At 44.8% G+C, this 25,772-nt stretch overlaps 1 protein-coding gene across 4 annotated transcripts in view; it reads right to left on the bottom strand.

Moving 5' to 3' along the window:
- CDH11 (cadherin 11) overlaps positions 1 to 25,772 on the bottom strand; it is a 148,033-nt gene that overhangs the window by 36,409 nt on the left and 85,852 nt on the right. For all 4 annotated transcript variants that reach the window (XM_025426345.3, XM_025426346.3, XM_035715985.2 and 1 more), the window contains 3 exons: positions 9,016 to 9,415; positions 4,510 to 4,804; positions 1,517 to 1,636 (listed from right to left, as the gene is read on the bottom strand). In XM_025426345.3, coding sequence (XP_025282130.1) covers positions 1,517 to 1,636; positions 4,510 to 4,804; positions 9,016 to 9,243 — 643 coding nt within the window. In that variant the 5' untranslated portion in view covers positions 9,244 to 9,415. The remainder of the gene's footprint in view (positions 1 to 1,516; positions 1,637 to 4,509; positions 4,805 to 9,015; positions 9,416 to 25,772) is intronic.

The raw sequence follows: 25,772 nt of genomic DNA, 5'->3' as shown, positions 1-25,772 counted from the left end.
ACAATTCTTAGAATTCAACCTAATATGGCTTACATTAGGTTAAAAGTAGGCAGCATGTATTCCATGCAATATGTTGAAATGTAATTATTAAATTTTAAAAGAGTGAGCCAAATGAGTTAAAAGTACACACAATGCTTATACAAACATTTACTGTTTGTACTCCTATCACCCATCACCGACAAAGGTGGTAAGTTAATGATCAAATTCTACATGGTCCCGGGCTATAAGCACATGATTGGGATGAAAACCACGCTCACTGAAACCTCTTGAGAACATGTCCAAGCTCTTCTTCTCTGCAGATATGGTAACATTTATAGTGGAAATAAGAAGAAAGCCTCCTGTCCCTCTCTTAGCCCTGATGTCTGTATTTCTCAGCAACACCCTTGAACTCACTGAGTCTCATGTCTGATCTGTCAAACACTTTGGTAGGTTCAAATAGGTTATTTCTAACCAGGAGTCCTTGAGAAAAATGAAGGTTGCAACTGGAATTCCTCCATCGGTTTTCAGCATCTCAAATCTGGATGCTAAAAATCTGGGTGCAATCCCACATTGATCCTTAGTTAATCTGGAAAGGCTAAACAGCAAATGCCTTTGATGGAATCATAGCAAGTAACCCCATAGGTTGTGTTCTGAAGCAAAGTGGCTACAAATAAATAATAACAGAGGTCAATGGAAATTATATCCAGCAAATGGACGAAATATCTGATTGACAGGCCCTATGTATACATATTAATATATATATATTTTCATATAATTAAAGTATACCAACAAATGTGGTTTATTAGTAAATATCTTTTAAATGTATCAAGCATATTGTACAAAAAGAAAGCAGTTTGGGGGAATATATTATAGATTAGAAGTTTCACAGGATTTCAGTGTTTATTCTAAACAAAGGACCCTGGAATAAAGTTTGGGATAAATGAAGTGGAACAATTTGGTTTTGGTGGTTATATTTTTTTCACCCTTTCAACTTGCTATCTTTTTCCCGTAAGAACTGTGCAGAGCCTTCTTTCTGGATAATGCCTGTTGGGGATCTGTAAGCACAGGGGAGGAACATGCCACCTCCTAAACACATGTGAACATTATTAACACCCATTCCCAGCTCCCTGCGTGGTGGGCTGCAAAGCAAGCTTTGAGAGCTGCCAGTTTTCATCAGCCCTCAAGTTCAATGGGTCTTCACTGGGATCCACAGTTGATACTTACGAAAAAATTTAAGTATTTTAAGATATGCTCTTAAGTTTAAATTAAATTTTAAGATATGGTTTTAAAACAAAGGTTGTATTTTAAGATTGTATTTATTAAAGTGGCCTGGTGACGGAGGGGCAGAGACTATAACAAATAGAGTTCGTTGGAAGCGAACCACACCCAGGCACATGCACGCACAGTGTCTACTCCTCTCCACAATCTTATGAGGTGGCCTTTCTCATATTTGAGAAGACTGAGACTCAAGCCGGTTTAGTGAGTCGGCCTGGACTCCTTATGACGTGTCACGGGTCACAACGACATTACACGGTACCTGTCTGCGCTTCCACTGAAAAGTAGGGCTGTCCTTCCAGGATACTGTACACTAACTTGGCGCTGTTTCCGTACGTAGGATCATCGGCATCTGAAGCGGTCACCTGGATGACCGACGTTCCTTAAAAAATGAAATAAATTCATTAGCAACACCGCCTCAGCTTTTTAAGTTCTATTCCAGTTTATGAAGTTCCATCTTAAAAAATTAAAAACTGAGAAAAGCCCTACAACTATGTAACATGCTCTCATTTCTCTGGGGTAGAGGTGTAAAACAATCTTCCTTTCTTCCTTCCCTCTTTCCTTCCTTAAAAACAAACAAACAAACAAAAAACCCACAAAAAAAAAAAAACAATGCCCATCACTTAAAAAATGAACTTTCTAAATTCCTAGTACATTGTGCTATGCTTAACAGTTCAAGTAATAATAAGAACATTATTGTGAAAACATTCTTAGACCCATGCAGTTGGAATGTACAGTACATCAAATAATTAAATAAAAATCTTCTCAAAGAGTATAATAAAGAATAATTAATGATGAATTGCTTTTCGTAGAAGGACAGAGAGCAGTCTTCCATCTGTAGCAGAGCAATAAATATATCATTTTATTGTTGCTCTGCATGTAATAAAATAGCTCCTAATACTACATTTTAATTAATTTATGGCTATAAATATTGCACAGAATGTTGTTCCCTGATGACATGAAAATTGCATCTTCCCACCTCTAACGGGTCTGGCACTCATTTAATAGAAACCACCCATAGACGTCGGTGGGTCCGAAGGCCAGGAAACCAGAGAAATGAAGGGAGATGAGATATTCTGTTTCTCCTGGAAAAGCCTCTCTCCTTTGCTGGTCACAAAGACTGGAGGCCCCAAGGTGCTGGGTGACAGAGTGGGGTGTGGTGCCAGAGGAAGAGAAACGGAATTGAGGGCCTTGTGCCAGGCGCTGTTTCGGGCACGTCCCATGCGTTGTGCCAGCCTCGCTCAGCTTCGCACGTTGACATCGGCTGCATTGTGAGGAATTAGGTGTGAGAGGTCTGAACGTTTGCAATCTATCTTGCTAAGTGGATTATCGCCAGAGCCCGGAGTCTAACCCTATCCAGCAACCAAGTGAACGCAGTGTCTCTGTGACATTTGCAAGAGAGGGCAAGGTTCCATGTGGGGGGCAGGGGAGCCCGTTTACACAGCCTCTGTCAACCCTTTAATTTACTATTGTCAGTGATTTTTATGCGGTGTAAAAGTCAATCTTGCTTTTTTTCGAATTACTTTCCTGTAATTCATTATTTGTTGCAAACGGCTCTTCTGGAACTCTTCCCGTACAACCAGGCACTATTCTAGGTAGCAGGGGTCTATAAAGGGGCAGAGCTCTACATCGCGGTAGAGCTAGGGAAATCATCAAGGCTCTATGCTTCGCTTGCTTCTGGAACTCCGCTAAATCCATTACGGCTCCTTGTAATTTCTATCTCCGTAACTTAACCCTCCATACGGTTTAGATTATCCTCACTCTATAGATGACACAATGAAAACCGAGAAAGATGTGACGCCCAGGTTCACCTGGCTGGTGAGGGGCACGGCCAGGACTTCAATCTGGTACGACGACAACAGACTCTACTCTCGTAAGCCGTGGCAGAGAGCCTGGGTGTCATCCCGAAGCATCAGGAGCCCCCAGAGGCTGGGGACAATGTAAATTCCTCTGGAATATTCTTCTGGATGACTGGTCTTTCCTTCTGGGTCAGTTGCCGATGCTACTGCTGTCCCCTATTTAACAATCTGGCTCATGTCTGCTTCTTTCTCATTAACATCCCTAGGTGAATACCAAGAGACTGAAGGGCTGGTCATGGCCAGGGAGGAGGAGCAAGGAGTGAGGCCTGGCCTTCATAAAAGATGAGAAGAGCCTGACTTAATCTGGAGGAGGAAAAAAACGAGAGATTCTTCTTCTTCTTCTTTTTTAATCCCGAGTTCTACCTGCAGAGTGGAAAGAGCTTAGGGTCTCAGGGTTACTTCTGCATCTAACTTTTCTTGAGCAAGTTGGTTCCTATTCTTGCTGCTTGGTTTTCTCATCTGTAAAATGGGCAGCTTGGCTCTGGTGATTCTTTCGTCCATTTGGGCTCTAAAATCTCTGATTCATATAATTGGACTCATTCCCTGATCAAAAGAGCCCTGATGATTGTCTGAAAGACAAACAAACCCTTCCATGTGTCTTGAAAGACCACGACTGCACGCGTTCTATGAAGCCAAGCAAAAGCTACTGCCAGGAAAAGGTATCCAGGGGAAGAAATCATTTGGAGAAATATTCTTTAACAGTGCAGGGTGTCTTCAGGTCTGACGAAAAGATAGATCTACTTCTAAATTGTTCTAGCAGGTGGTGGCATAGTGCCATGGTTCTATGTGTATCCTGTGGCCACTTAATAGCTCAGGTGAACTGGGATGAATTAGTTGACCCGTTTGTAGCTTGGATTTCCCATCTGCAAAATATGTCAGAGGACCTACCTCACTGCAAAGAGGAATCATCGCAAAAATTAAACGCAGTGATGCCGTGTAAGTCATTAGTTAGCACAAGGCCCGCATTCAACCAGTATTGCCGACACTGGGACTCCAGCAGACATCAACGTGCACTAGTAACTGAACCACACGGCCTCGAATTCCGTAAGATCCCACACTCTTCCCCTACTCTTCACAGAAAGGGATACTAACGCTAAGATAGAGCGAACTGGATCCGAGTTACACGGCGAAGGGATGCCCGAGCCAGGATAACAGGATCCGGTCGTGTTCTCGCCACTCGGCCACACGTCCTTGCGTTGTCTAAGTTTAGGTCTTAAAATCTCGGGTCCATTTTAAGTATTTGAAACTTCAACTACACAAATAACATTTCTTGTCGCTACGCCATAGAAGAGGCGCAGAAATTCACCTTTCCTGATTTAGGAGAAGAGGCACCCGCCCGCCCACCCACAGGGACCCCAGGCCTGTAGTTGGGGTCGGCCTCCCCTGCCCTACGCACCCACGTTGGACCTCTCAGGCACGTTCGCGTGATAGGTCTCGTGCAGGAACTCAGGAGGGTTGTCGTTAATGTCCTGGACCTTGACGATGAACTCCGATGGTGGCTCCAGCGGCCGGTTGGTGTCCCTGTCCACCGCCTGAGCCATGAGGGTGTACTGGGCTCTCTCCTCTCGGTCCAGTGTCTTGGTGGCATGAATGTTCCCTGATTTGTCATCAATCACAAAAATGGTCCCGGCTCCTTCACCTGAGAGAATGTATTTAATGTTCCCATCACCAGAGTCAATATCGGAATGAAGCTAGGGAGAGAGAAATTGAGATGGTTAATCCCGGGAGGGATGCCACGGAGAGACACAGACTCACTCGAACGCCGTCCGCTACAGGACGCTCTCCACGTCCACTCACTGACGCAGACCCACACACACGCCGTGACAGGGAGACGCTCTCACGTTTTGTACAAGTGAGCATGGAATCTTAGAGAAGCTACTTGCCTTGGCCAAGGTGGCACAGCTGGGTGCGGTGAACCCGGCGTTCAAACTTGACCTTGAGTTTTTTAGATTTTAAGATCGATGCTCTCCCTCATTAATATGCACATATAACAAAGTAGATGCACGGATTCACATTCACACAAACACGCACACAAAATACATATCCACATGCACAGTAATGGGATTATTTTGGAAGAAATATATATGTGACCTAAAAATTAAAAAAACAAGCATTTATGCCATACATAAGCCTTCTCAGTCCTGCTTCCCACTTCTTGGATTTCTCTGCTCACACGCAAGCGGTTGTTACCAGTTTCTGCAAATCCTCTAAGACACCGGGTTTTACGCATATGCTAGGCTATGTGTACAGAGAGATGCATAAATGTCCCAGCTTATTTTTGTGCAACACGCCACTGTCCACCTCTGTTCTCCTAGAACAGTAAACTCAGGAGGCCTCTCGCACTGGAACACGTAGATCGACCTCACCCACTGGATGGAGCTGTCATCTTGCTTTAGCTGTCCTCTCCCAAAGGACACTAAGGTCGCCTTCAGGCTTCCGTTACTACAAGCAACTCATCAGTCAGACCCTCCCAGGGGACCCTCCGTGAGAGGCACGAGGCATGAGGGCCTGGGGATGTGGCCTGCCCGGAGGAAACGCCCCATCTGATCCTAGGCACTGTGCGGGTAGGATGGCTTGACAAACACACAGCTTCTTAAACGATACAGAGAACCTTAGACATCGTTAGGGGTTTTCTTCCCTCCTCTGACGAAGCCCAGGGCAACAATGGTACTTGCCTAAATCCACATTTGGCAGGACCAGGGCAAGACCCCGCTCTCCTGCCTACCTGCTTCAGAACGTGGACCCAAAGACCACGTCTGACTTTCCTGTAGCAACGCTTCACCTTTCCTCGATGTCACCTCCATGTCTGAGGCTTCCATCCTCACCTAGTGCCTTGCCCTCTCTACGCCACTTGTCAGAGGAGAAAAGCATTGCTTTCACCATTTCCACAGGCTTCAAGGGTAGCCGAGTGGCTAGGAAGCCCTTGATTCTACCCCCATGTGAGAAACCCCGGCATAAACCGAACAGCTTTGTTCGAATGGCATTGATGATAATGATAATATTTCTTATTTTCAATGACAATCTAATACGGATAGTAGAAGCAAAGCTATCTTAATATTATTATTGATGCCACTTAAATTATCATTGTTATGACACCAAGCCCAGAGAGCTCGTTCGGAATCACAAAGCGGGGTTGCACACACTGCTTTTTAAACATTTTTGTGTTGTTGTGAGTTCCCAAAAATCATCTAATTGATTTGCGGGGCCTCCGTGAAACACCACCTATGCCAGCACGGGGACAGACCTGCGGGCACAGATCGGGAAGACCGTTTTGATTCTAGTTCACAGTCTTTCTCAGGAAAATTAAAAATAAAGACATACTTTGCTTCGGAACTTGTTAACATTTATAACAAGCTTTGTGTGGTCATGGAATAATATTTAATACGTTGCCCCTGAATAAGGCAGTTTGTGAGTAAAGTATGAGGCTGTTGAACGGCCTCCAAAGGATGAACGGAATTGCCCGGATCCGGGTCCTCTCATAGGATTTCCACAGCCAGGGCAGGATCCCTGCTGCTGTCCCCCTGGCTTCCCCCTTCCACCCTGCGGTTTGTATTTGTCCGTTTTCTCTGCCTCAGACCTGGCAAAAGTTAGGGGCTCAGTCTTGTGAATAAGAAACAAGGAAATAAACGCTTATTTTAATGGGAGTTACTAGAAGGGACGTTTCCAGGGGCTTTCATGTAGCACATGTGAGCGTGGCCAAGTTTCTGTAACATTAAATAGATTCTAGTTCATGATGAACCAAATAACTGCAAAAAAAAAAATGTAAAAACATAGCACTCAATATTTTTCTCTACTTTGTTTTCAAATCTGGAAGTTGGATATCAATTCCTTCTTTTTCTCCCTCCAACAAAGATGACCTATACAACTGACAACGGTATTTATTAGGTTCGACACAAAAAGCAGTTTGGGAAACCATTCAATCCTATCAGGGGACCCCGTTGCTGCGGCACACACAGCCAACTGCTAACGCCAAAGACTGATGGTGTCCCCTCTGCAGAGCACAGCGGGGCACAGGCTGTGTTTCCTGCAGGAAATCTGAACGTCCGTCGCTTGCCAAAGTCTACTTTTCCAGAGCATCGTAAAGCACTCAACCTTGAATGTTGTCAACTCAAAGGTCATCCCGTCTACTCCTGTTCACAGGGAACTATGCATCTGCATTATCTCCAAAGGAAGAGCCAGAGGATCCAGGCGCCTTTTTCTTCGAACACCATCCCATCTGACGTCTCACTCTCCGTCTCCTGTGCCTGTATTTTAAAGACCACCAACTGCTTACTTTTCTCCATGCTTTTCCCTACGCTCCCTTCCAGCAGGCATGTCAACTGCTTGCTCCACAGAGACAAGGAAAGGGTCCTCCAGGTCCTGTCCCTTCCGCAGTCCCCCACCCCGACACGCACACTGTTCCCCATTGAGAAAGTCCCCAGGCCAAAGGTTCTACACTCTCAGAGCAAGTCAGGCATAGCTCCCACGTTGCTGGAGCTGCGCGGCTCCCCCCATGACTGAAGTCTCGTCTTCCTCTCTGGGCACACAGCCCATCTCCTCATGGAGGGAATTCACATGCCAATTATTCCCCTGGGTTCCCATTTCCCCAGACTACTTCTATTTTGGGTATAATCTTTCCATTTTGGGGGTATACTTGAATGAAATTCTCTCGGGACACGTCTGTGAAAAGGCACTTTGCCACCCGAACAACCTTATTGAGATGCTAATAGGAACCCCTTCCAAATATGTCAATTATATAAATATGCATTGCTGTTCTCATGTTAAAGAACAGCTGAAATAACCCATCGGGATATCGGAGGCCTAGCAGTTAGCATCCCGCAGATCTCCTCTTGTCCTCTCCCCCTTCACTGGATAACCTCTCATCCTTCAGGTCACACATTATCATCATGTTCCCTATGAAACCTGCCTCTAACCCTCCCAAACGTTCCTATGTACGTGTATGATTACTTCTGTTGAATTTCTTTGTCTTCCTATTCTCCTATTCTTTATTTTAGGGGTGTGTGTGTGTGTGTGTTTTAATTCCTTAGGTAAGTGTGTCTTTTCCACTGGTCTCTGAACTCTTTGAAGTCAGGGATATTTTATCCCTAGTTTTGCCATTTGCCCACCTCTTCCCCACAGCTCAGTAGGCTTTCATTCTCGTGTAGATGATCACCTATCTCCTTGAGGTTAAGGCCGCTATCCTCTGACAAAGGGATGCACGGTTTAAAATCAATGATAACCGGTGATGCATTTGTTAGTGTATGTTGGACTGCCTGCCCTTTGCACTTTCTTGGAGGAGGTGCACAGAGAAGGCGGTCCAAGTACTGCTAGGACTCTCAAGTCACTCCAGCTGGGTGTTGCCACTCCTGAGCCAAGGCCACAAAACCCCACCCATTCTTAAGACACAGCCATTCATCTCATGGAGTATTTATTTACAAAGGCCGCCCTAAAACTGGGCTTAGTCCCAGGACCTTGGGACAAGGATGACACTGGTCCACTCCAGTGAAGGAGACGGACAAACACAGACCCATGTAATATAAGAAGGAAAGCTCTCATGAAGAGCAGGGAGGGTTCTGAGAAGGCAAGGTGGGGGGTGGATAGCCTACGCTCAGGGAAATGCCCTCCGTTGGAGAATGGATAAATAAATAATGGTTTCAACTCAGTAGACTATCGTGCAGCCATTGAAAATGGAGTTTAAAGGTAGACTATTAAGTGGAAAAACAGAAGTGTTGGTAACATGGTCAACTCTATGAATTGAGAAGAAAAACAAAAGGCTGAAAGGATGTTTGAGCAATGATCTTATGATTCTTGTTGAAGCACCCTTAGTGGGTTTGCCCCCTCCTGGGAATTTTCTTTTTGGGTCATATCCTCCTATTGGCACGGCAGAGAGAAAGACAGAAGCCCTGCGGGGCAGCAGCCTTACCCTGCCCACGAGCACGGGGTCAGGCCCGGTGTACTCCTCTATCACGAAGAACTGGTTCCAGACCCAGCCTCTCTTGGAGCGCTGCAGCACCTGCCCCTCCTTGCCCTTCTCGTGGTGCCCGTGGAACGAGGGGCGCAGGTGGCTCCGCCGCTCTGTGGCCATGGCCTGGCTGTGGCACAGCACGCCCAGGCACACCAGGGCGGCTTGTAAACAGTAGTGCTCCTTCATTTTTGGTTACGTGGTAGGCACAGGAGAATGTGGCTGTCACCCCTTACACCGACCCTGTGGCGGCCTGGCCGGTGGTGGCCTCCCGGACGCGTCACGCAGACCTCTCTTGGAGCGGAAGGTCTCTGCTCACCGAGCACATCACGTCAGGGCTGCGCACTCCCCCAGTCGGCTTCTGCAGGAAGAGAGGAAGGGCAGATTAGCGGCAGGCTCCTTCCCCAACCCCTTCAATGCCACCCCATACACAGGCCACAGGAGCGCTGCCTTGGGGTACTGAGGGGGCAGGCTGAGGAAGAAACAGGCCCCCTGCTCACTCTCGCTCGCTCTCTCTCTCTCACAGCTCACCCCATGGCAGGTGGGATAAAGACACAGACAAAGAAACCCCTCGAGGTCTATACGAGGATGGACGCGTGTGTGCTGTGCAATCCAGCTGCCAAGGTCTCAGTGTCAGTTTAACCACTGACTAACTCTGGGTTTGGGGTAAGCTAACAGCTCTTTGTGCTCAGCTTGCTCATTTATGAAATGGGGATGCTAATCATACTCACTGCAAGGTTGACACGGGGATTAAATGACTTATGCCTCTAAATCCCTTAGCACAATGTCTGGTACACAGCAAGCACTCCATACTTATCTGTTATTATTATTGATCACAATTGTACTAGGGTATGTTTTCATAACAGGGAAACTCTGGGCATCACGAGAGTCCAGGAGATGAACATCTAAGGGATGGGGATTAAGGGTGGACATGGCGGAGAGTGGGGGCAGCTGTGGAGACTCCCCAAGTGCAGGGTGGCTGTGCTCCACCCTGAAGCAAGAGCTACTGTGATCAGAAGGGAGTAGATGGGAGGACCGTCCAGAGGAACAATGTGCCCCAAAGCCCGGAGCTCGCCACAAGCACAGCACATCCCGACGCTGGTCAGCATGACTGGATGGTATAAGGAGAAAGGCAGCAATGGACCCTGCCAGAGAAAGGAGACTGGGGCAGATCCTGAGAAACCACCCATGATCACAAAAACATGTGTCAGTGAAATAATGGATTATCCTCATGGTGGATAAATGAATGCTATGGTATCAACTTAATGAGCAAGATTTGCTCTTGTTGGATCAAAGGTCCACCCGAGAACCTGAAGATCCTTCCTTAACCTGACAGTCTTGGAACGGATACTTTAACAGCTTTTTCCAACCACGAGACGCAATATGAAAGAGCACTCCCCACCAGCTGGTCCAAAGGCCTTGTTCCTGGCACCCAGTCATGGCTCAGCTACTCATCAGTAGAGGATGAGCCTTCCACAGCCCTCGTAGATTTCTGACCTGCAGTTACTCTGGTCTTTAATTTCTGCCTTGGGTTCCTGGACTTCTTCACTAAACCTAGTTTGCTGCTGCTGGAAACTTAATTATGTCCTTTGGAACTCCCCTGGCTTCTTCCACTCTCTTGGCACCCTGCAATCTCTTCTGGACAATTATCCTCTTCCCCTGGTGCGCCACCCAGACTTCAGCTGGAACCCTAGGTCCCAAAATCAGGCAATCCCCATTACCATGCCCGCCAGGGACAGGAGCTATTCACAGAAGATTGTTGGGCATGGAGGGTAACACTCTGGTACTAAAGATGACACCTCATTTCAGCACCAGTGAGTCTAAATGAGGTGAGCCTCTTGAGCACTGTAGAAACAAAATCATGTAATTCTTAGCTATCTAGTACTAAGGTAGTGGTGATGGGGGAGGAGAACAAAAGGGAAGGTGCATGAATCTTGGCATAGTGGCATGTACCTAGACTTGGAGGTCAGATAGACCTCGGTTAGAATACCACTTCTACATCTTACAATATAGGTGACGTTGGGCATATCAGTCAGGCATCCTGAGCCTCTAGGAGTGGTCTCATCTGAACCATGGGGAGGGCAAGTTGCTGCCCACATACGGGGCTTCATACAGAGTTGGGAACTGGACACAGCATGGGTCTCTTCCTTTCTTCCTAGAATGCCGCAATCCAAGCCCATAGGTGTCACTCAGTAGAAGGAGATGCTCTTGCCTTGCAGATGGAGATGCTCAGAAAAGGATGGTGAGGTGTTTTCTCTAAGAGAGGAATTGAGGCATAAGAGGTACATGGGGATACCATAGCCATCTGGTCTTGGTAGTCTGGAAAATAAGGGAATTGGTGAAATTCTAATTTGTTGGAGCAGGACATTTTTCTTTCTGATGGTCTCTGGCTTCGCCAAGCCAAGCCTTTCTGCTTCCTTTGTCATATAGCAAAATGTATCTAAGAGGCCACAGATGTGCAGATAATTTTGGGCGTCCATCACTGTCCCCCCCCCGTATATTCTATAATGTATTTTGTTAGTCTCTATTCGAGGAATAGGAGTCCAATATTTGTTGGAGACAGACATCTCAGGGTATGGTAAAGGTTGTGTGGAAGAGAGAGAGAGGTTAAAAAGGGGCAGTGTCGTCATTCAACAGCTTCGTCCTCAGACTTGGGCGTGCTAATAATACATCAAATGCTGCTTCTTGCAATCCAAACTAACTGTGTGGAAAAAAAAAAAAAAAGCACAGAGAGGGACCCAGGAGAAGTCAGATCCTAAAATGAGTCAATGTGAAGCAATAGAACAATCCCTGGTTTAAGCCAGGAAGCCAGATATATGGTTGAGAATCTGTCAGTACCTTATCATGGGACTGCATCATTCCTGTGTTGGTACATTCTCTCCAAAATAAAGCCTTTGGGTGACATTTTCTACAAATGGCTTCCAGTTTCATATTCGTGATTGGAGCTCCAGTGAGTGATTGTTGGGGATTTCTTCTGATTCATATGCTGTCTCTTTATTAAACTGGATGCATCTTTATGATTGGAATTATACCTTATATATAATTATAGATCCAGTAACTGTGCTTTTGAAAGCAAGCCATCAGGGATGCCCGGGGGGCTCAGCGGTTGAGCGCCTGCCTTCGGCCCAGGGCGTGATCCTGGAGACCCAGGATCAAGTTCCACGTCGAGCTCCCTGCATGGAGCCTGCTTCTCCCTCTGCCTGTGTCTCTGCCCCGCCCCCCTTCTCTCTCTCTCTCTGTGTCTCTCATGAATAAATAAATAAAATCTTAGGGAAAAAAAGAAAGCCATCAATAAAAGTTGAATGTATGATCTGAACCACATACTTCAAGTGCAAACTTGATACTGCTACCATAGAATCTCAAGAAGAAACAGAAAAGACCATATGGTGCGACAGCGACAAGATCCCTGCCCATTTTACACCATGCCAAGTATTAAGTGTTCATTCACATGGTGATAAATTATTCTTGCATATAAACTGTGAAGTGTATTTGAAAGAAAGGGTTTAATTAAAGTTCATATTTCTGCACCTCTTTCTTCTGGCTGCCATTTTGCTGTAAAGCACAATTATTTCTGACACTAGAAGTGTTAAAACTAGATGACAACTTTTCTCCCTTGATAAAAAAAAAAAAAAATCTAGCTTGATACTAATGAATTTAAGAGTTTCCACATGACCCAAAAACAACGAACCCATTACCAAAAAGATGAAATTTTCTACCTTCTTCTTTTGAAAAGAATAGCAAGACCAACTGGGCTCTTAAAAATAACTCATTATTTGAAAGTAATTATATGACTATATGTAATATGTAATATTATTTTAAAGATTAGTCTCAGGTATATATATATATATATGATGAATTTTAAGACATAGCTTAAAAATACTCACTTTCAGAATGAAAACTCACTTAGCAAAAGCTTTCTCTAGCTACTGTTCTAATAACTTTACAAATACTAATTCAGCTATTTATTTCGATAACAAATTTATGAATAGGTACTATCAATATTCTTATTATAAAGGATGAGGAAGCTGGAGCCCAGATAAGTGAAGCAATTTGTGCAAAGCTATGCTTCTGGGAAATAGCAGAGCTGGAATTTGAACCCATGCCATCTGGCTCTGGTGTCTGTGTTCTTAATCAGTGAACAATACCAACTCCTGCTATTTGTTTCTGCCTCAATTCGTAAGGAAATGATATGGTTCCTATGCTGGATACTGGAACCTAGAAGGCACCTGAAGTAAACCAACATCAGACCTTGGTATACACTAACAATATGACTGATTAAAATAGTAATAATAGTTAATATGCATCCAGCATTATGATCTGCCTAATACTCTTCTAAATGCTTTCTATGAGTTGAGTCATCAAATTTTCACAATAACCCTTCACCGATAGTAGTATTGCTATTGTAAGCAGTCTGAGGCATAGCCAAGATTAAGTCACTTGCCCACGGTTACAGAATCAAGCGAGTGGAGGAGCTGGGACACGAGCCTCGGATGTTTGGCTCCGAGACCTGTATCCTCCTCCCCTACGATCCTGCTCTACACCGCCTTTCTAAGAGAAGGATGCTGAGCAAATATAGACACACATCGTGATACACACATAACAGCCTTAAAATGATAATAATTTAAGTTTTGGTGGCACCGGTGGTGACTAAAATACTAAAACCAAACCCGAAAGAGGAGGATAAAGCATTTTATTGCAGTGACCAGAGTGAAGACGAACAGGAAGTAATTGCATCAACAACGCAGTACAACCAGCCTTAAACAACACATTACACAAAAGTTCATCTTTGCTTTTTCTTTTTTTTTAATTTTTAAATGCTTTGTTTCAAAATTTCTAAATGTATAAGTTTCAAAAACGTGTTCAGGGAGATTTATTTTTTTTTGTTTCCTTAAAGAAATGCTTCTAAAATCTAGAGACCTGATTGATGTGTTCAATGGTAAAGAGTTTGCAGGGAACATACATGAAAATTAATAGGAGACTGCCCTCCTAAGAAGACTTTGACATCAGTAATAATTAGGGAAATATATCAATGTTCTAATTGGTTTTAATAAAGACCCCCAAGGCAAGTCTCAAGCAATCTTTCCATTAAAGCACTTTCTAGCAGTATGCCAGGATGTCTAAGCATTGGGGTTCCACTGAAACATATAGGCGGACTTCATTTTATAGTGGGAGCATATTGCTTGCAAGGAAAAATAAATGCTGTTGAAAGTCACAGGAGTAATAACATGACAGGAAAATGGATTTGCAAAACCACCAGCTCTAAGTGGAAGGCTCACCCCTCTATCTTGAGAGCAGATAGCCCGTCATAAGCTATTGCGCCTTGAGCATAAAACCCTCTTGCTGTGCCTGCTTTTGTCTCCGTAAAGGAGAATGACATATACGGGTGTTTAAGTATATTTGGACTCCTGCTGGAAATTGTTATCGGGTAGAGAAAGAAAGACGAAAGCGCTTAGCAGAAAGCAAGTGGCTTTGGTTTTTCAGCTTTCTCCTCCCCACAGAGCTGGAAGGATCAGACGGGCTGACCTGTTCTTTTCATTTCCAGGGAGCTAATTTACAGTTAAAGACAGGTTATCATTACGTTAGGAATATGATCGAGGCCCACACCAGAACTCAAAACTCCATTCTGCATGTGCAGGTCCCCTTGCCCTTGCGGGGGAGCCCGGGGTGGGGGGCTCTGCTCTCCACTTCAACAAACACAGCTTTGTAACCAATGGGATTCTATTATGCAAATTAATTCAAGCATATTTTATTCCCCGGTCAGATCTCATCACTCAGCACTGGGCTGGTCTCTAGTTTCAAATCAAATCACAGGATTTATGCCAGGTCCGTGGAAATCACAGAGAATGGGGAAAGGAAGCATTAGAAGAACCACTGAATCCTAGTTCTTCTTCCCTGATTCCTACACTCGGAGCAGAGCGTAAGCGTGGGGTCGTGATCACTTCTGCTCAGGTGCAAAACACGGGAAAGACGGCGGAAAGGTCATTGTTGCTCCACGGCTCCAACACCAAATTCCGACGTCAAAGTGTGCAGCAAATGGGGCCCCTTATCAAGGACCATAACGTTCTCTAAGGGAGAGGGGGAAATTTTAAAGTGCTTCAATCTAAGTCTGATTCTCTACTTCCAGAGAAATAGAGAACCACATGAGTATCTCAGCTTTGAAAGTGGAAAGGTCACTCACTGCCTGGTGTTGGGCAGACCTGTGTCCAATCCTGGCTCCATCACTTACAGGCTACCTAACATCAGGTAACGACTGTAGAGGTTATCCTTGACCAAGTGCTCGATTTTTCCAGGGATGGGCACTCTACACAGGGCTTGGCGCTTATATCATTTGATGGCACCTTTACCACGACTTTTATGTAAAGATCACCCAAATTGTAACCACAGAGTGGTTGAGAAAGTCACCTGAGGGAACACCCTAAATCACTAGCAAGGCTGCAATTCAAATTTAAGTTTATGTGACAGCAAAACCCATGCTTCAGCTTTAGCTGACTCCCGAACCCTGGGAGTCCATGTTCCTCATCTTTGATACAAGGAGACTGCATGATCCATCCTCAAGGATCATCTCAGCTCCAAACCTATATTCGATATTGAAAATAATCCTCGTTCAACAAGAATTTCATTTATTTTTAAAGTATGTACAACCAACCTTTATATCCTCAGGCTCGCACAGCCACAAAGTATCATTGCAATCCACCTTCACTTCCCAGACCCCAAACATGTAGAATCATTCCGTGATTATTTACTTAGCTCTTCAAATAATTAAGTAAACGTCCATTAATAAGATGATTAAATACAATGTGTGCAATGAAATACTTGTTATTTGTGCTCTACTCAATCCTTAGGACAGTCTTTTTCTCACTGTAATATCTTAAAATGTTAATCATCAAGATGAATAAAATATGTCAACACATACAGGAAATAATGTCAGCCGTGTCATCTCAGTCTGTGAATAAACACTGTCTATGAATGTGTGGAAAGAGAAAGATTTTATTTTCAATTTTTTTTTTTTTTTTTTTTTGCATGAGCTGAAATACCTGAGGGAAAATTAGGGCACAAATGGCAATGATAAACAGATGCTCAACATGATGCAACTTCATTTGCGGTATCAAAGGCCTGTACGTAAATCTCCCTTTGTCTCAGAGCAGTAAATATCTATAAAGCTTTCTTTATTTGCTGGTTCCTTCATTCAGCAATAACTTTTCACAGTGCCAGGCCTGGGTTGGACCCCGGGGATACATAGGCTGCTGTGTATCTCTGCTCTGTATGTAGACCGTACTTGAACAACAGTGAGACAGTCTTCTAAGCGGATGAATAATGGTGTGATGGGCTCGGTGCAAGCAGGACTTCCGTACACAGTACTGAGGAAACAGGGAGCACACCTCTACAGATGAATTTGTACCATATCATTCTGGTCTTTTGGTCCTTGCCCACTCCAGCTTCTTCCAAGTAAACACCTATCTCCACGATCTCCACCATCTGAAGCTTCCACTCTCATCTTGAGCCATGGCTGATTGAGCTGCATCTACTCCAGGAATAACCAAATCTTAAATGGATCGCTGATTGTTTTCCCCTGTGTAATCTGGCTCATAAGGACAAGCTGGGTGAATAGGATCTGCCTGGGAACTTGAACAAAAGAAAACAGGAACCATGTTCCAGTGAGTGAGGGAACTCAAACAGGAAGGTGACGGGCTGCCCGAGGGATGGCACAGTCATCCTCCATGGCCAAAGATTTGGTAAAATCAAGGTTATAAGCAAGCCACTTAGTAACCAAATAGAAACCAACTTGGTCTCTGTCCCTAAGCCAGGTAAAGGGCACAACACATGGCCCTGTGTTCTGAAAATCCTGGCGATCAAGGACTGCCCTCCGGTTGCTGTCTACTTGGGCCCCGAAATACTGATCTTCTTTCTGTTCCTGAGTTTCCATATAGGGAATGACAATAGGTCTCCTCTAAGTGAGCCAACTGGAATGCTTTCTTTTATCCTCAGACAGCAAACCTAGAAAACTATAATAATCAAGAGGAATAAATTAGGTGGTTCTGATAAAGGGTGCAGCACTATAGTTGTGGAGATCATTTGTTCACACATAGCAAACGCCTCCTTCATTTATGAACACATAAGAAACACTGGAGCCACAGGGAGACTTTCACAACAGAAGTCAAGACACTTGTGTTCTGGCAAAGGTTCTGTCACTGAACAGTTGTGGAACTTTAGAAAAAAATCCTTCTTCCTCCTAGACTTTCTACTTCTCCTGAAAGAGGAGGCCGACAATAGCCTACTAAGGTCTTCCACGTCTACAGGGGCCTGTGAGTCTGTGCTGCGCTGAGACACAGCAACCTTCCCCGGATGGAGGTTTCACCTAATTGAGAAAGTCTGGACCCACCTGGCAGGACTGCTCCATGCACATCTCCAGGAGGCTGCACTTATACCAGATACAATGGTAGTGGCGCCCTCTGGAACTAGACGGTGCAGACCGCGTTAATGTGACAGGCTTTGAGTCCCAACATAAGGATTCATGAAGCTTCACCTGGTAAGGCAATGGGCATCCAGAGACTGACGGAATCCAAGCTGTCAGAGGTATACAGGAGAAAGTGCCACGGGAACTGGGAGTTCTGACACAATTGTTAAGAGCATGGGCTCAGGAGTCAGGTGGGGTTAGAGGAGTAGAGCTCAAGAGTTCCCGCTTGTTCACCAGGTGTATGACTCGGCCTCCATGAGTCTCCATGCCGCCATGGTGAAAACATGAGGACCACTCTTAGAGGGAGAGTTTAAAGGAAAGGAGATGACGCACAGGAAGAGTCACATATGAACTTGACATGGCCTGGCATAGGGCAGGTGGTCAATATGATAAATCAGGAGTTTTGTTCCTTCAACAAGAATACACAAATATGTACTATAAGCCCTGGATACACTGGTATGACCTACTATCAATAAAGTGACTACATACAACATGTAGTAAAGTGCGAGCCTTACGGAAGGCTGAAAGAGGCTGTCCATTAAGAGGAGATAAGCAAAATAATACTTAGTACAGGAATTGTTAAATATGACAACACAAATAAATGAGGGAAATGAGATAAAGTAGACAGTGTTGTCCAAGAGAAATATAATGCATTACAGGTATAATTTTAAATTATGTAGATGCCACATTTTTAAAAGTTTAAAAAATGGGTATGTGAATTTTAACAATATATTTTATTTAATCTAGTATGCCTCAAATGGTATCATTTTAATATGAAATAAATATATGAATTATTGAGGTATTTTATACATACACACGCTCCGGTTATTTATTTATTTTTGGTCCTAAATCTTCAAAGCCCAGTGCGTATTTTAAACTTACAGCACATCTCTGTTTGGACTAGCCACATGTCAAGAGCTCAAAAGCCTTATGTGGCTAGTGGCTACCATCTAGGACAGCACAGAAGATTCTAGAATATCTGGATAGAGAAGGGCATGTGGCCAACAAAGATTCAAGTGAGGGGTAACATGTTCTAGATAGGAAAAATAAGCCTCCGGTAGAGGAAAGGAGGCCCTTCTGGAAACCATGCAGATGTGTAGGGTCTTGGGAACGGGGCAGGTGGAGGACAGAGCATGAGGCTATAGTCTGAAGATGGTGCTGCTGTTCCTGGCTTCAACAGGAGAGGGGCTGGTCTGGGGATAAAGAGCATGCATTTGGTTTCAGACGTGTGAAGTTTGTGAAGCCTAGGGACTGATGCTCACGTGGAAGGTTTCAGAGTGGAGCTAGGTTTCTGAGTTCTTCCAAGAGGAGGCATCATCAGCGTTACCACTTCTGTTCCCAGTTTGGGCGTTCCGCTGCACTCTGTGCTAGAGTCCCAGAACTGGATGAAACCCTTCCCTACACCTTCCACTCAGTCTTTCTTCAGACGACAAACAGGAAAAGGGAGATAGTGAAATGACAAGCAACTTGTGCAAAATAAGAAAACAAAAGCAAAAACCAATGTGAACAAAACCTGAAGTCCTCCCTCTGGAGAGGAAAAACGAAAGAGAAAGCACCGAGTGAAAGATAATTTATCCAGCGTCTACCCTGCCCTCTTGCGCCCCAAACCCGGCTTAAAAGCAGTCGTCCCTTGCAAACTACTTCTCCGGAAATAACCAGTTCACATTCTCTAAGGGAAAAACACATTCATAAATAAGGACCTGGGAGCTCTCTTTGAGGACTGACAGTGGAGAACAGGAAGAGGGAAAACAATCTGCATATTATCGCTGGATATTATCTGCAGGGAACCACTTTCCACAAAGAATATTTTTTTTAAAGTATGAACAATAAGGGGAGGAATTATCCCAAGGTGGTCCTAATAACTGACAAGGGCTTGATGTGGTTTTTCTGAAATAATTACTAAGACAAGGGGAGAGAGTGCTTTAAATCACCACTGCCGAGGCTTCAGAATCCTGCAACAGCCAGCCTGTGACCCCAATCCACTGTGGTCCACATGCAGCCATCCGGCGTAATCAGCCTCCGAACAGAAGTGAGGAACGCAGAAAGTCAAGCTGCTTCCAATTATCGGAAGCTAGATTCTGACCAGAGTGTGGGTGGGCTGTTCTGGAGGTCTCTTTCTAACCTACCTCCCCCAACCATGCTATCACGCGAAGAGCAGACTAAACCTTGCCACATTTTTAATGGCTTTTTTTTTTTTGGGGGGGGGGAGGGTATCTTTACATATACCACAGAAGGTTTTCTCCCCCTCTTATTTTTAGAAAGTAGACACCAACAATAGCCTCATAATGATCTCATTGTAGTCTCAAATAATCCAATCTTTGAAGCCTGATTCTTTCTTTTCAGATGTATTAACGTCATTTATCAAAAGTAATGGGATTTTTTAAAAAGTTGAACATAAAAGAAAAGTAATGGGATACAGCAAACCAGTCAAGTGCCTTGTACATGTGCAGAGCATTTTCTGAAGCATATGCTGAACACTTTCAGACAGGCAGGACTTTCAAAGGCAACGTTAAGTGTCTTTTGTGGGTCTCAGATAATATGGTTCACTTAATTAGATTTTCCGTAATCCCAGGTTAATCCTATTGTGAATTACAGATGTGAATTTTGACTTGCCTGGCAGAAACATCTCTTGCTACAAATGCATTTCTGGAAAAAAAAATTACCTTATTTATAATTCATTACTGGAATCATTACCATAGGGACTGCCTCTTTTTCTCCTTCCTCCAAGTAGAAGTGACCATTTCCACTCCCTTGGACCACATTGGCCTTTTAAGCAATTTAATAAGGACACTTCTAATAATTTTTGTCCTTGATTATGTCTTCCTCTTCCCTAAGATATATGGAGTTCTCTAAGAATTAGGAACATACCCAATTCCTCACTGAATTCCTTGCAACTGAGTATAATGTGTATAGCTGGCACGGCCTCTGTCCTTCATGAAGCTTAACATTTAGACTCGTGTCCCTAGAACTTGATTGCACATTAGAATTAGCTGAGGAGTCTTAAAAATTCCATTGCCGGGCCTTACTCAACACCAAGCAAAATCAATGAAAACCAGGTATCACTACTTTTGAACTTCCCCAGGTGGTTCTGGTGTACCTTTGAGGTGAGAACCACTGGGCTAGAGCTATGCCATCCAATATGGTGGCAACCTAGACACACGTGGCCTTTTAAGTTTAGTTCACTTAAATTAAACACAATTAAACATTTACTTCCTCACTTCCAGTGCTCAGAGGTCACTTTTATTATTGAAAAAAAGTTCTGTTAGTATGTGTTGGTTTTAGGCTCTAAAAGATCTTCATCTGAAGCATAAAGGGTCTGTAGAATGGAGAAGACATGCAAGAACACTCTGCTAGACACACAAAGGCCTGCCACAAACTCATTGTGCAACGCCCGGTGGTCTAGACCTCTGTTGTCCCATCTGTGAAATGAAGGGCTGGATAGGATGGATGGCTCTCCAGAGATGACCAGCAGAATGTCCCGAAAATCTAAGAGGGAAGGGGCCACAATGGGTGGGGACAGCTGAACGGGTTGGCCCCACCCCCCACAGCCAACAGAGGTGCAACCAGACTCAGCAAAATGTGTCCTTGCAAAGCTGTTCTGCTGCATTAAAAAAAAATAATAATAAAGGAAGAAAAGAAAGCACTTCTGAGATCTTGATACCGAACAGACTCCCTCTCTCGGCCCATCAGTGAGTTAGTAAATTCCGGCTTCAGTGCCCATGATCTCCTGGGTTAGGGGAACTATGGGGCCACTGACAGCTGACAACTCACTTCACCTCCCTGAGCCTGTTTTCTCTTATGACAAAAATAGGACGGATGATGCCTGACCTCCCTGGTTCCCCAGTTAATCTGAGGGTGGAATGAGATAATAGGTAGGGAAGGTTTTTATAAAAGTGTAATGGCCGCTGCCCAGGTGAGGGGAGCAGATGGGGAAATCCTGACAGGAGCGGCAACTTCCATTTCTTTGGGTCATTTTTTATTAAAGTTTTGGCTTTTAGCCTTTAGTAGCGCAGGTTGTAGATGAATGCAAATGACCTGTCAGCATTACAGGAAGGAGATGTGATTCCACTCCTCTTCTCTGCGAGGGATATGAACTCTGTCAGGGGCTGCCAATGGGCTCCTCCCTAGACCTGGGCACATCTCTGTGCTCCTGGACCCAGAAGGATTTTGCAGTGGTGACTTGTGAGGATAGGGACCCTGGGTGGAGCTCCCCGACTGGGGGATGGCGTGTGTGGTGGCGAGACGGCTGATTCGAACAAGAAAAGCTGTGAAAATAGACCAGAGCCCCAGACTCAATAGGGATCCAGGCCAGAAGGCCCTCTGCAGAGACCAGAGCCTCTCAATTATCCGTAATCGATGATGGGAATGGAACAATCATGGCAAGTGTGGCCAAAGCTGCCAGGAACTTGTCACATGAGATGGCATGGGCTTTTCCAGCTGGAGAAGTTCCAGGAGGCCATCCTGGCAAAAAGCACTCATCTTCCATTCAGCCCCTGCTTGGCGAGGACAAGGCCATCCCTGAGCACCTAGCGCGGCAGGCCCTGCGCTAGGCGCTGCCCGTGCGTTCTTTGTCGCCTCTTTCCCTCCAGCATCCTCAGGAGTGTTGTGTTATTGCGTCCATTGTCCAGATAAGGAAACAAGGGCATGAGGCACTTCACTTTCGGAGCACTCCCTTTAGCTCAGGTGACTAGTTAGCCCCGAAAATGAAACCTGAAGCCATAAATGGTCCATTCGGAAGCTCTTGTCTATCTACCCTTCGTGTTAAACTTCTCTGTAATTCTCCTATGGAGCTCATTATTATTATTTTTCTTTCTGGGGATGGGCGGTCAGAACTCAGCTAGATTTTACTCCACATGTAAGCATTTAAGAGCAGCCATTTAAGAAATATTGGTGGAGACTTGGATTTTCTGCAGTAGTTTAGTTAAGAAACACGTTCTTTGTCCTCAGGAAGCACATAGGTTACTGGGAGTCTTAGAGAATGGGTGTTTCGCCCAAGGGTCAACCATCACCAGCTCCTTTGATGTTTCCTTAGAGGGTCTCCCTCCACTGTTGATGTTCTCCAGCCTGCCCCACTCTTCCAAGTAGTCCTTGAGTGAATGAAGCATGATTTTTCCCCTCCCTCATAATGTTTTGCACGTAAGAACAAAATTTTGCTCTACATCCTTCATTGCCTCAGCCTCCAAAGAAGGTGCTAATGATTAATAAAAGGCAAGTGGTGCAGGGGACCGTGGGAAGGCAGCCAGACAATAAATATCTTCTAACAAAGAAGCCAGCTCAACATGAGGCAGGTCTGTGAGATCCCATGAGCTAATCGTTGTTGAAAAGAATGGGTATGTTGCTCAGGGAAGGAGGAGTTACACGGTGGAAGAGGCAAATCCCACACATCAATATTTCATCTGAGGGCATGAGGTGAGGCCCGGAATCACTCTCTGACAGGAAGAGCGGCTGTTACCCAACAGCTACTCACACCACTGGTCAATTCAATACCCACGCTGCAAAGATTCAATCCTGTTTTCAACAGGAAAGAGGTGATATTAGCTGGTTTTTGTTCATTTGTTTGTTTATAAGATTACATTAAAAAAGCAAAATAACATGAAATTTTAATCAGTTGATAGAGTACCAGTGTGACAAAGTCCAAACAGACATTTCCTCAGGCAGGCACGTCTCCCTAGGAGAAGCACGCACAGCCAGGAGGAAGTTTTACCATCGCTCGCCGGCATCTTACATTGATCAACTAAGTACCTCCTTCCAAAAAGATTTTACTGGAAGAACAAAATCTGCAATCCGTGGTACCACTGGTAATGTGGAAAGTGCTCTCTGGAATCACTCAGTAAGGGAAAGTCCTTTCAGATCACAGCTGCCTCATCTGCCAAGGAGCAGATGAATGAGGAACAGCAAAACGATTGCTCTATGTCATGAACTTTGCCATCGAGGACTTAGACATCCTTGGCAAGGCATCCGTGATGGAAATGCCCACCTTTGCATCTCCAGGGTGGCTGCTCATGAGGCCGCAGAAACACGGCTTGGTCTCTTGGTTCAGAGCCTACTCCTGCTTTTTTTTTTTTTTTTTTTTTTAAGATTTTATTTATTCATTGGAGACACAGAGAAAGGCAGAGACACAGGCAGAGGGAGAAGCAGGCTCCCTATGGGGAGCCTGATGCGGGACTTGATCCCAGAATCCCGGGATCATGACCTGAGCCAAAGGCAGACGCTCAACCGTTGAGCCACCCCGATGCCCCCCAATTCCTGCTTCTAATCCAACCATGATACTGGGTCCCTCAGGTGTGGGCTCTATGCATCCCCGTCCCCGGTCTTAGGTCCAATCCTCCATCTAGTCCACATCCAGACATTCTCAGATCTCAAGTCCAGCCATCTAACCAAGCACACCCAGCACTCACGAGGTAGAGGTCGGGGAGAGATTCAGAACTTGAAGGCTAGTTGATTTGAAGAATGTACACACTCAGAGAATAACAGCCCCAGATCAAGTTAGCTCAGTAAAATCAATAAACATGAAGAGAGGTCAAGATATACTCAGAATGGCAGAGCCACTTTATGAACAAAGGAGACAGGACCTAGATCTAGGTGGAAGATGGGTAGGTTTCTGCAAGTAGAAATGGTAGGAGGGCACCATAGCCTCCTTCCCAGCCCTCCTCTGAAGCCAAGTTTGTACCCTGTTTCATGCAAAATTCCCCGTCTTGTCATCCCTGCGACTGCTGCTTTGCTGAGAAGCCTGGCTGGACTGCTGAGGGCTTTGAGGTTCCACTCAGGCCATGCCAGGTTTTTCTCCGGGGTCTGCCCCTGCCCCTAGCATGTTTACCTACTGCTTGGGGTCCCATCTCCACCTGGACAGGGGAGACAGTAAATGATGCTGCCTTCTGCCTGTACCTAGGTATCTCTGGCAGCCACTGGGCTCTTGCCTCAGATGATCCTCTTCGTACCAACCCAGATCAAGGACTCTGGGGTCTTAATAGGGTCTACTGCCTTCCAGCTGTTCGATCTCCCCACCTCCCAACACACTCACCCATGCCTGCGTCTCCCCTCCCTTCCCTTCTTCACTCTGCAGCAGAGATCTCCCAACAGACCTTAGGGCTGAGTCTTTGTGAGGTGCTGCCAGATTCTGCTCTGTCCTGTCCGGAGTGAGCTGAGCCAGGCTTTGGTTGATACATAATTTATGTCCTTGTCTTATGTCAGTATTGTACCAGTTTGCACATGGGCTCCAACAGATGCCCAACCCTCAGTGCTTGGGTAAACATTAGGATCTTGCTGCTGAGAACAAAGGTTTAAGTGGTACACAGGGACGTGTCCTGGTGACTTGGTTCCCACACAAAAAAGGGAATGACTTTTCAGGCTGAAGAGTGATGCCACCATAAAGTAAATGGAGGGTAGGTTTTTTGACAGGAGGAGGGGATGGAAGTATCGTTTGGGGAAAATTCAAAGCAAAACACAAGTGGGACCCAAATCAAAAGCTAGAAAAAATATTCCTGGGGTCATTAGAAAAGAGCCAAAAAGACATTTCATTGAACGTATTTAAGAGAAGCAAAGTCTTCAAATAATTACAAATCACAAACGGCACAGAGATCGAAATGTGAGCATAAAAAGATACATTTTTTTTCCTGCAAAAAGTAATAAAGATATGATTTCTTTTTCCCAGTGAAGCCATCTTGGAAAAGAAAATCGTGATAAAAAGGAGAAACTCATATTACAGCAGAGCAGTGGCAATTTTTTATTGGTTCCTTAGAAAGTATGGGGAATTGAAAGTTTATATTGAAGACAAGTGGACATCAAATATGCTGGCTAAATGGATTCTTGAGATGCTGTGCCCTTATCCCGTCATGTGGCTTCGGTTCTCCTCCAAACAGTTCCTCTGCCACTTTCTCAATATCCTATACAACACAAAATTCCAACGTTTTTTTTTAAGAGAGGACCTGGCCTTAATGGGAATTCCCCTGGTACTTGCAGTCAGGCTTGTGGTGTGCTGAAGTGACAAAACTACTTTGCAAGTTCCCTTAAAGCTGTCTTAATGCGGCTGGTTTCTCTTGAGTTGTGTCCCATGTTAAACTAACTCTTGCTTTTCTGAGATGAGATGGATTTCTAGGAATAATCATCACAAGCTTGCAAAAAGCACATTGTGCTAAAGTAGAAAACTTTCCACTCCTAATCATATGACTTAGGACTGAATATTCATTTAAGGCTCAGAAAATCTGTGTGTTGCAAATCCTGTCATTCCCATGATGTCAAGTCTGTTACATCATAATAGCCATGT

Source organism: Canis lupus, chromosome 5 (assembly GCF_003254725.2).
Source record: "Canis lupus dingo isolate Sandy chromosome 5, ASM325472v2, whole genome shotgun sequence".
Taxonomy (NCBI): Eukaryota; Metazoa; Chordata; class Mammalia; order Carnivora; family Canidae; genus Canis; species Canis lupus.
The sequence above is the reverse complement of the archived record's forward strand: the minus strand, read 5'-3'. Positions and strand labels throughout refer to the sequence as shown.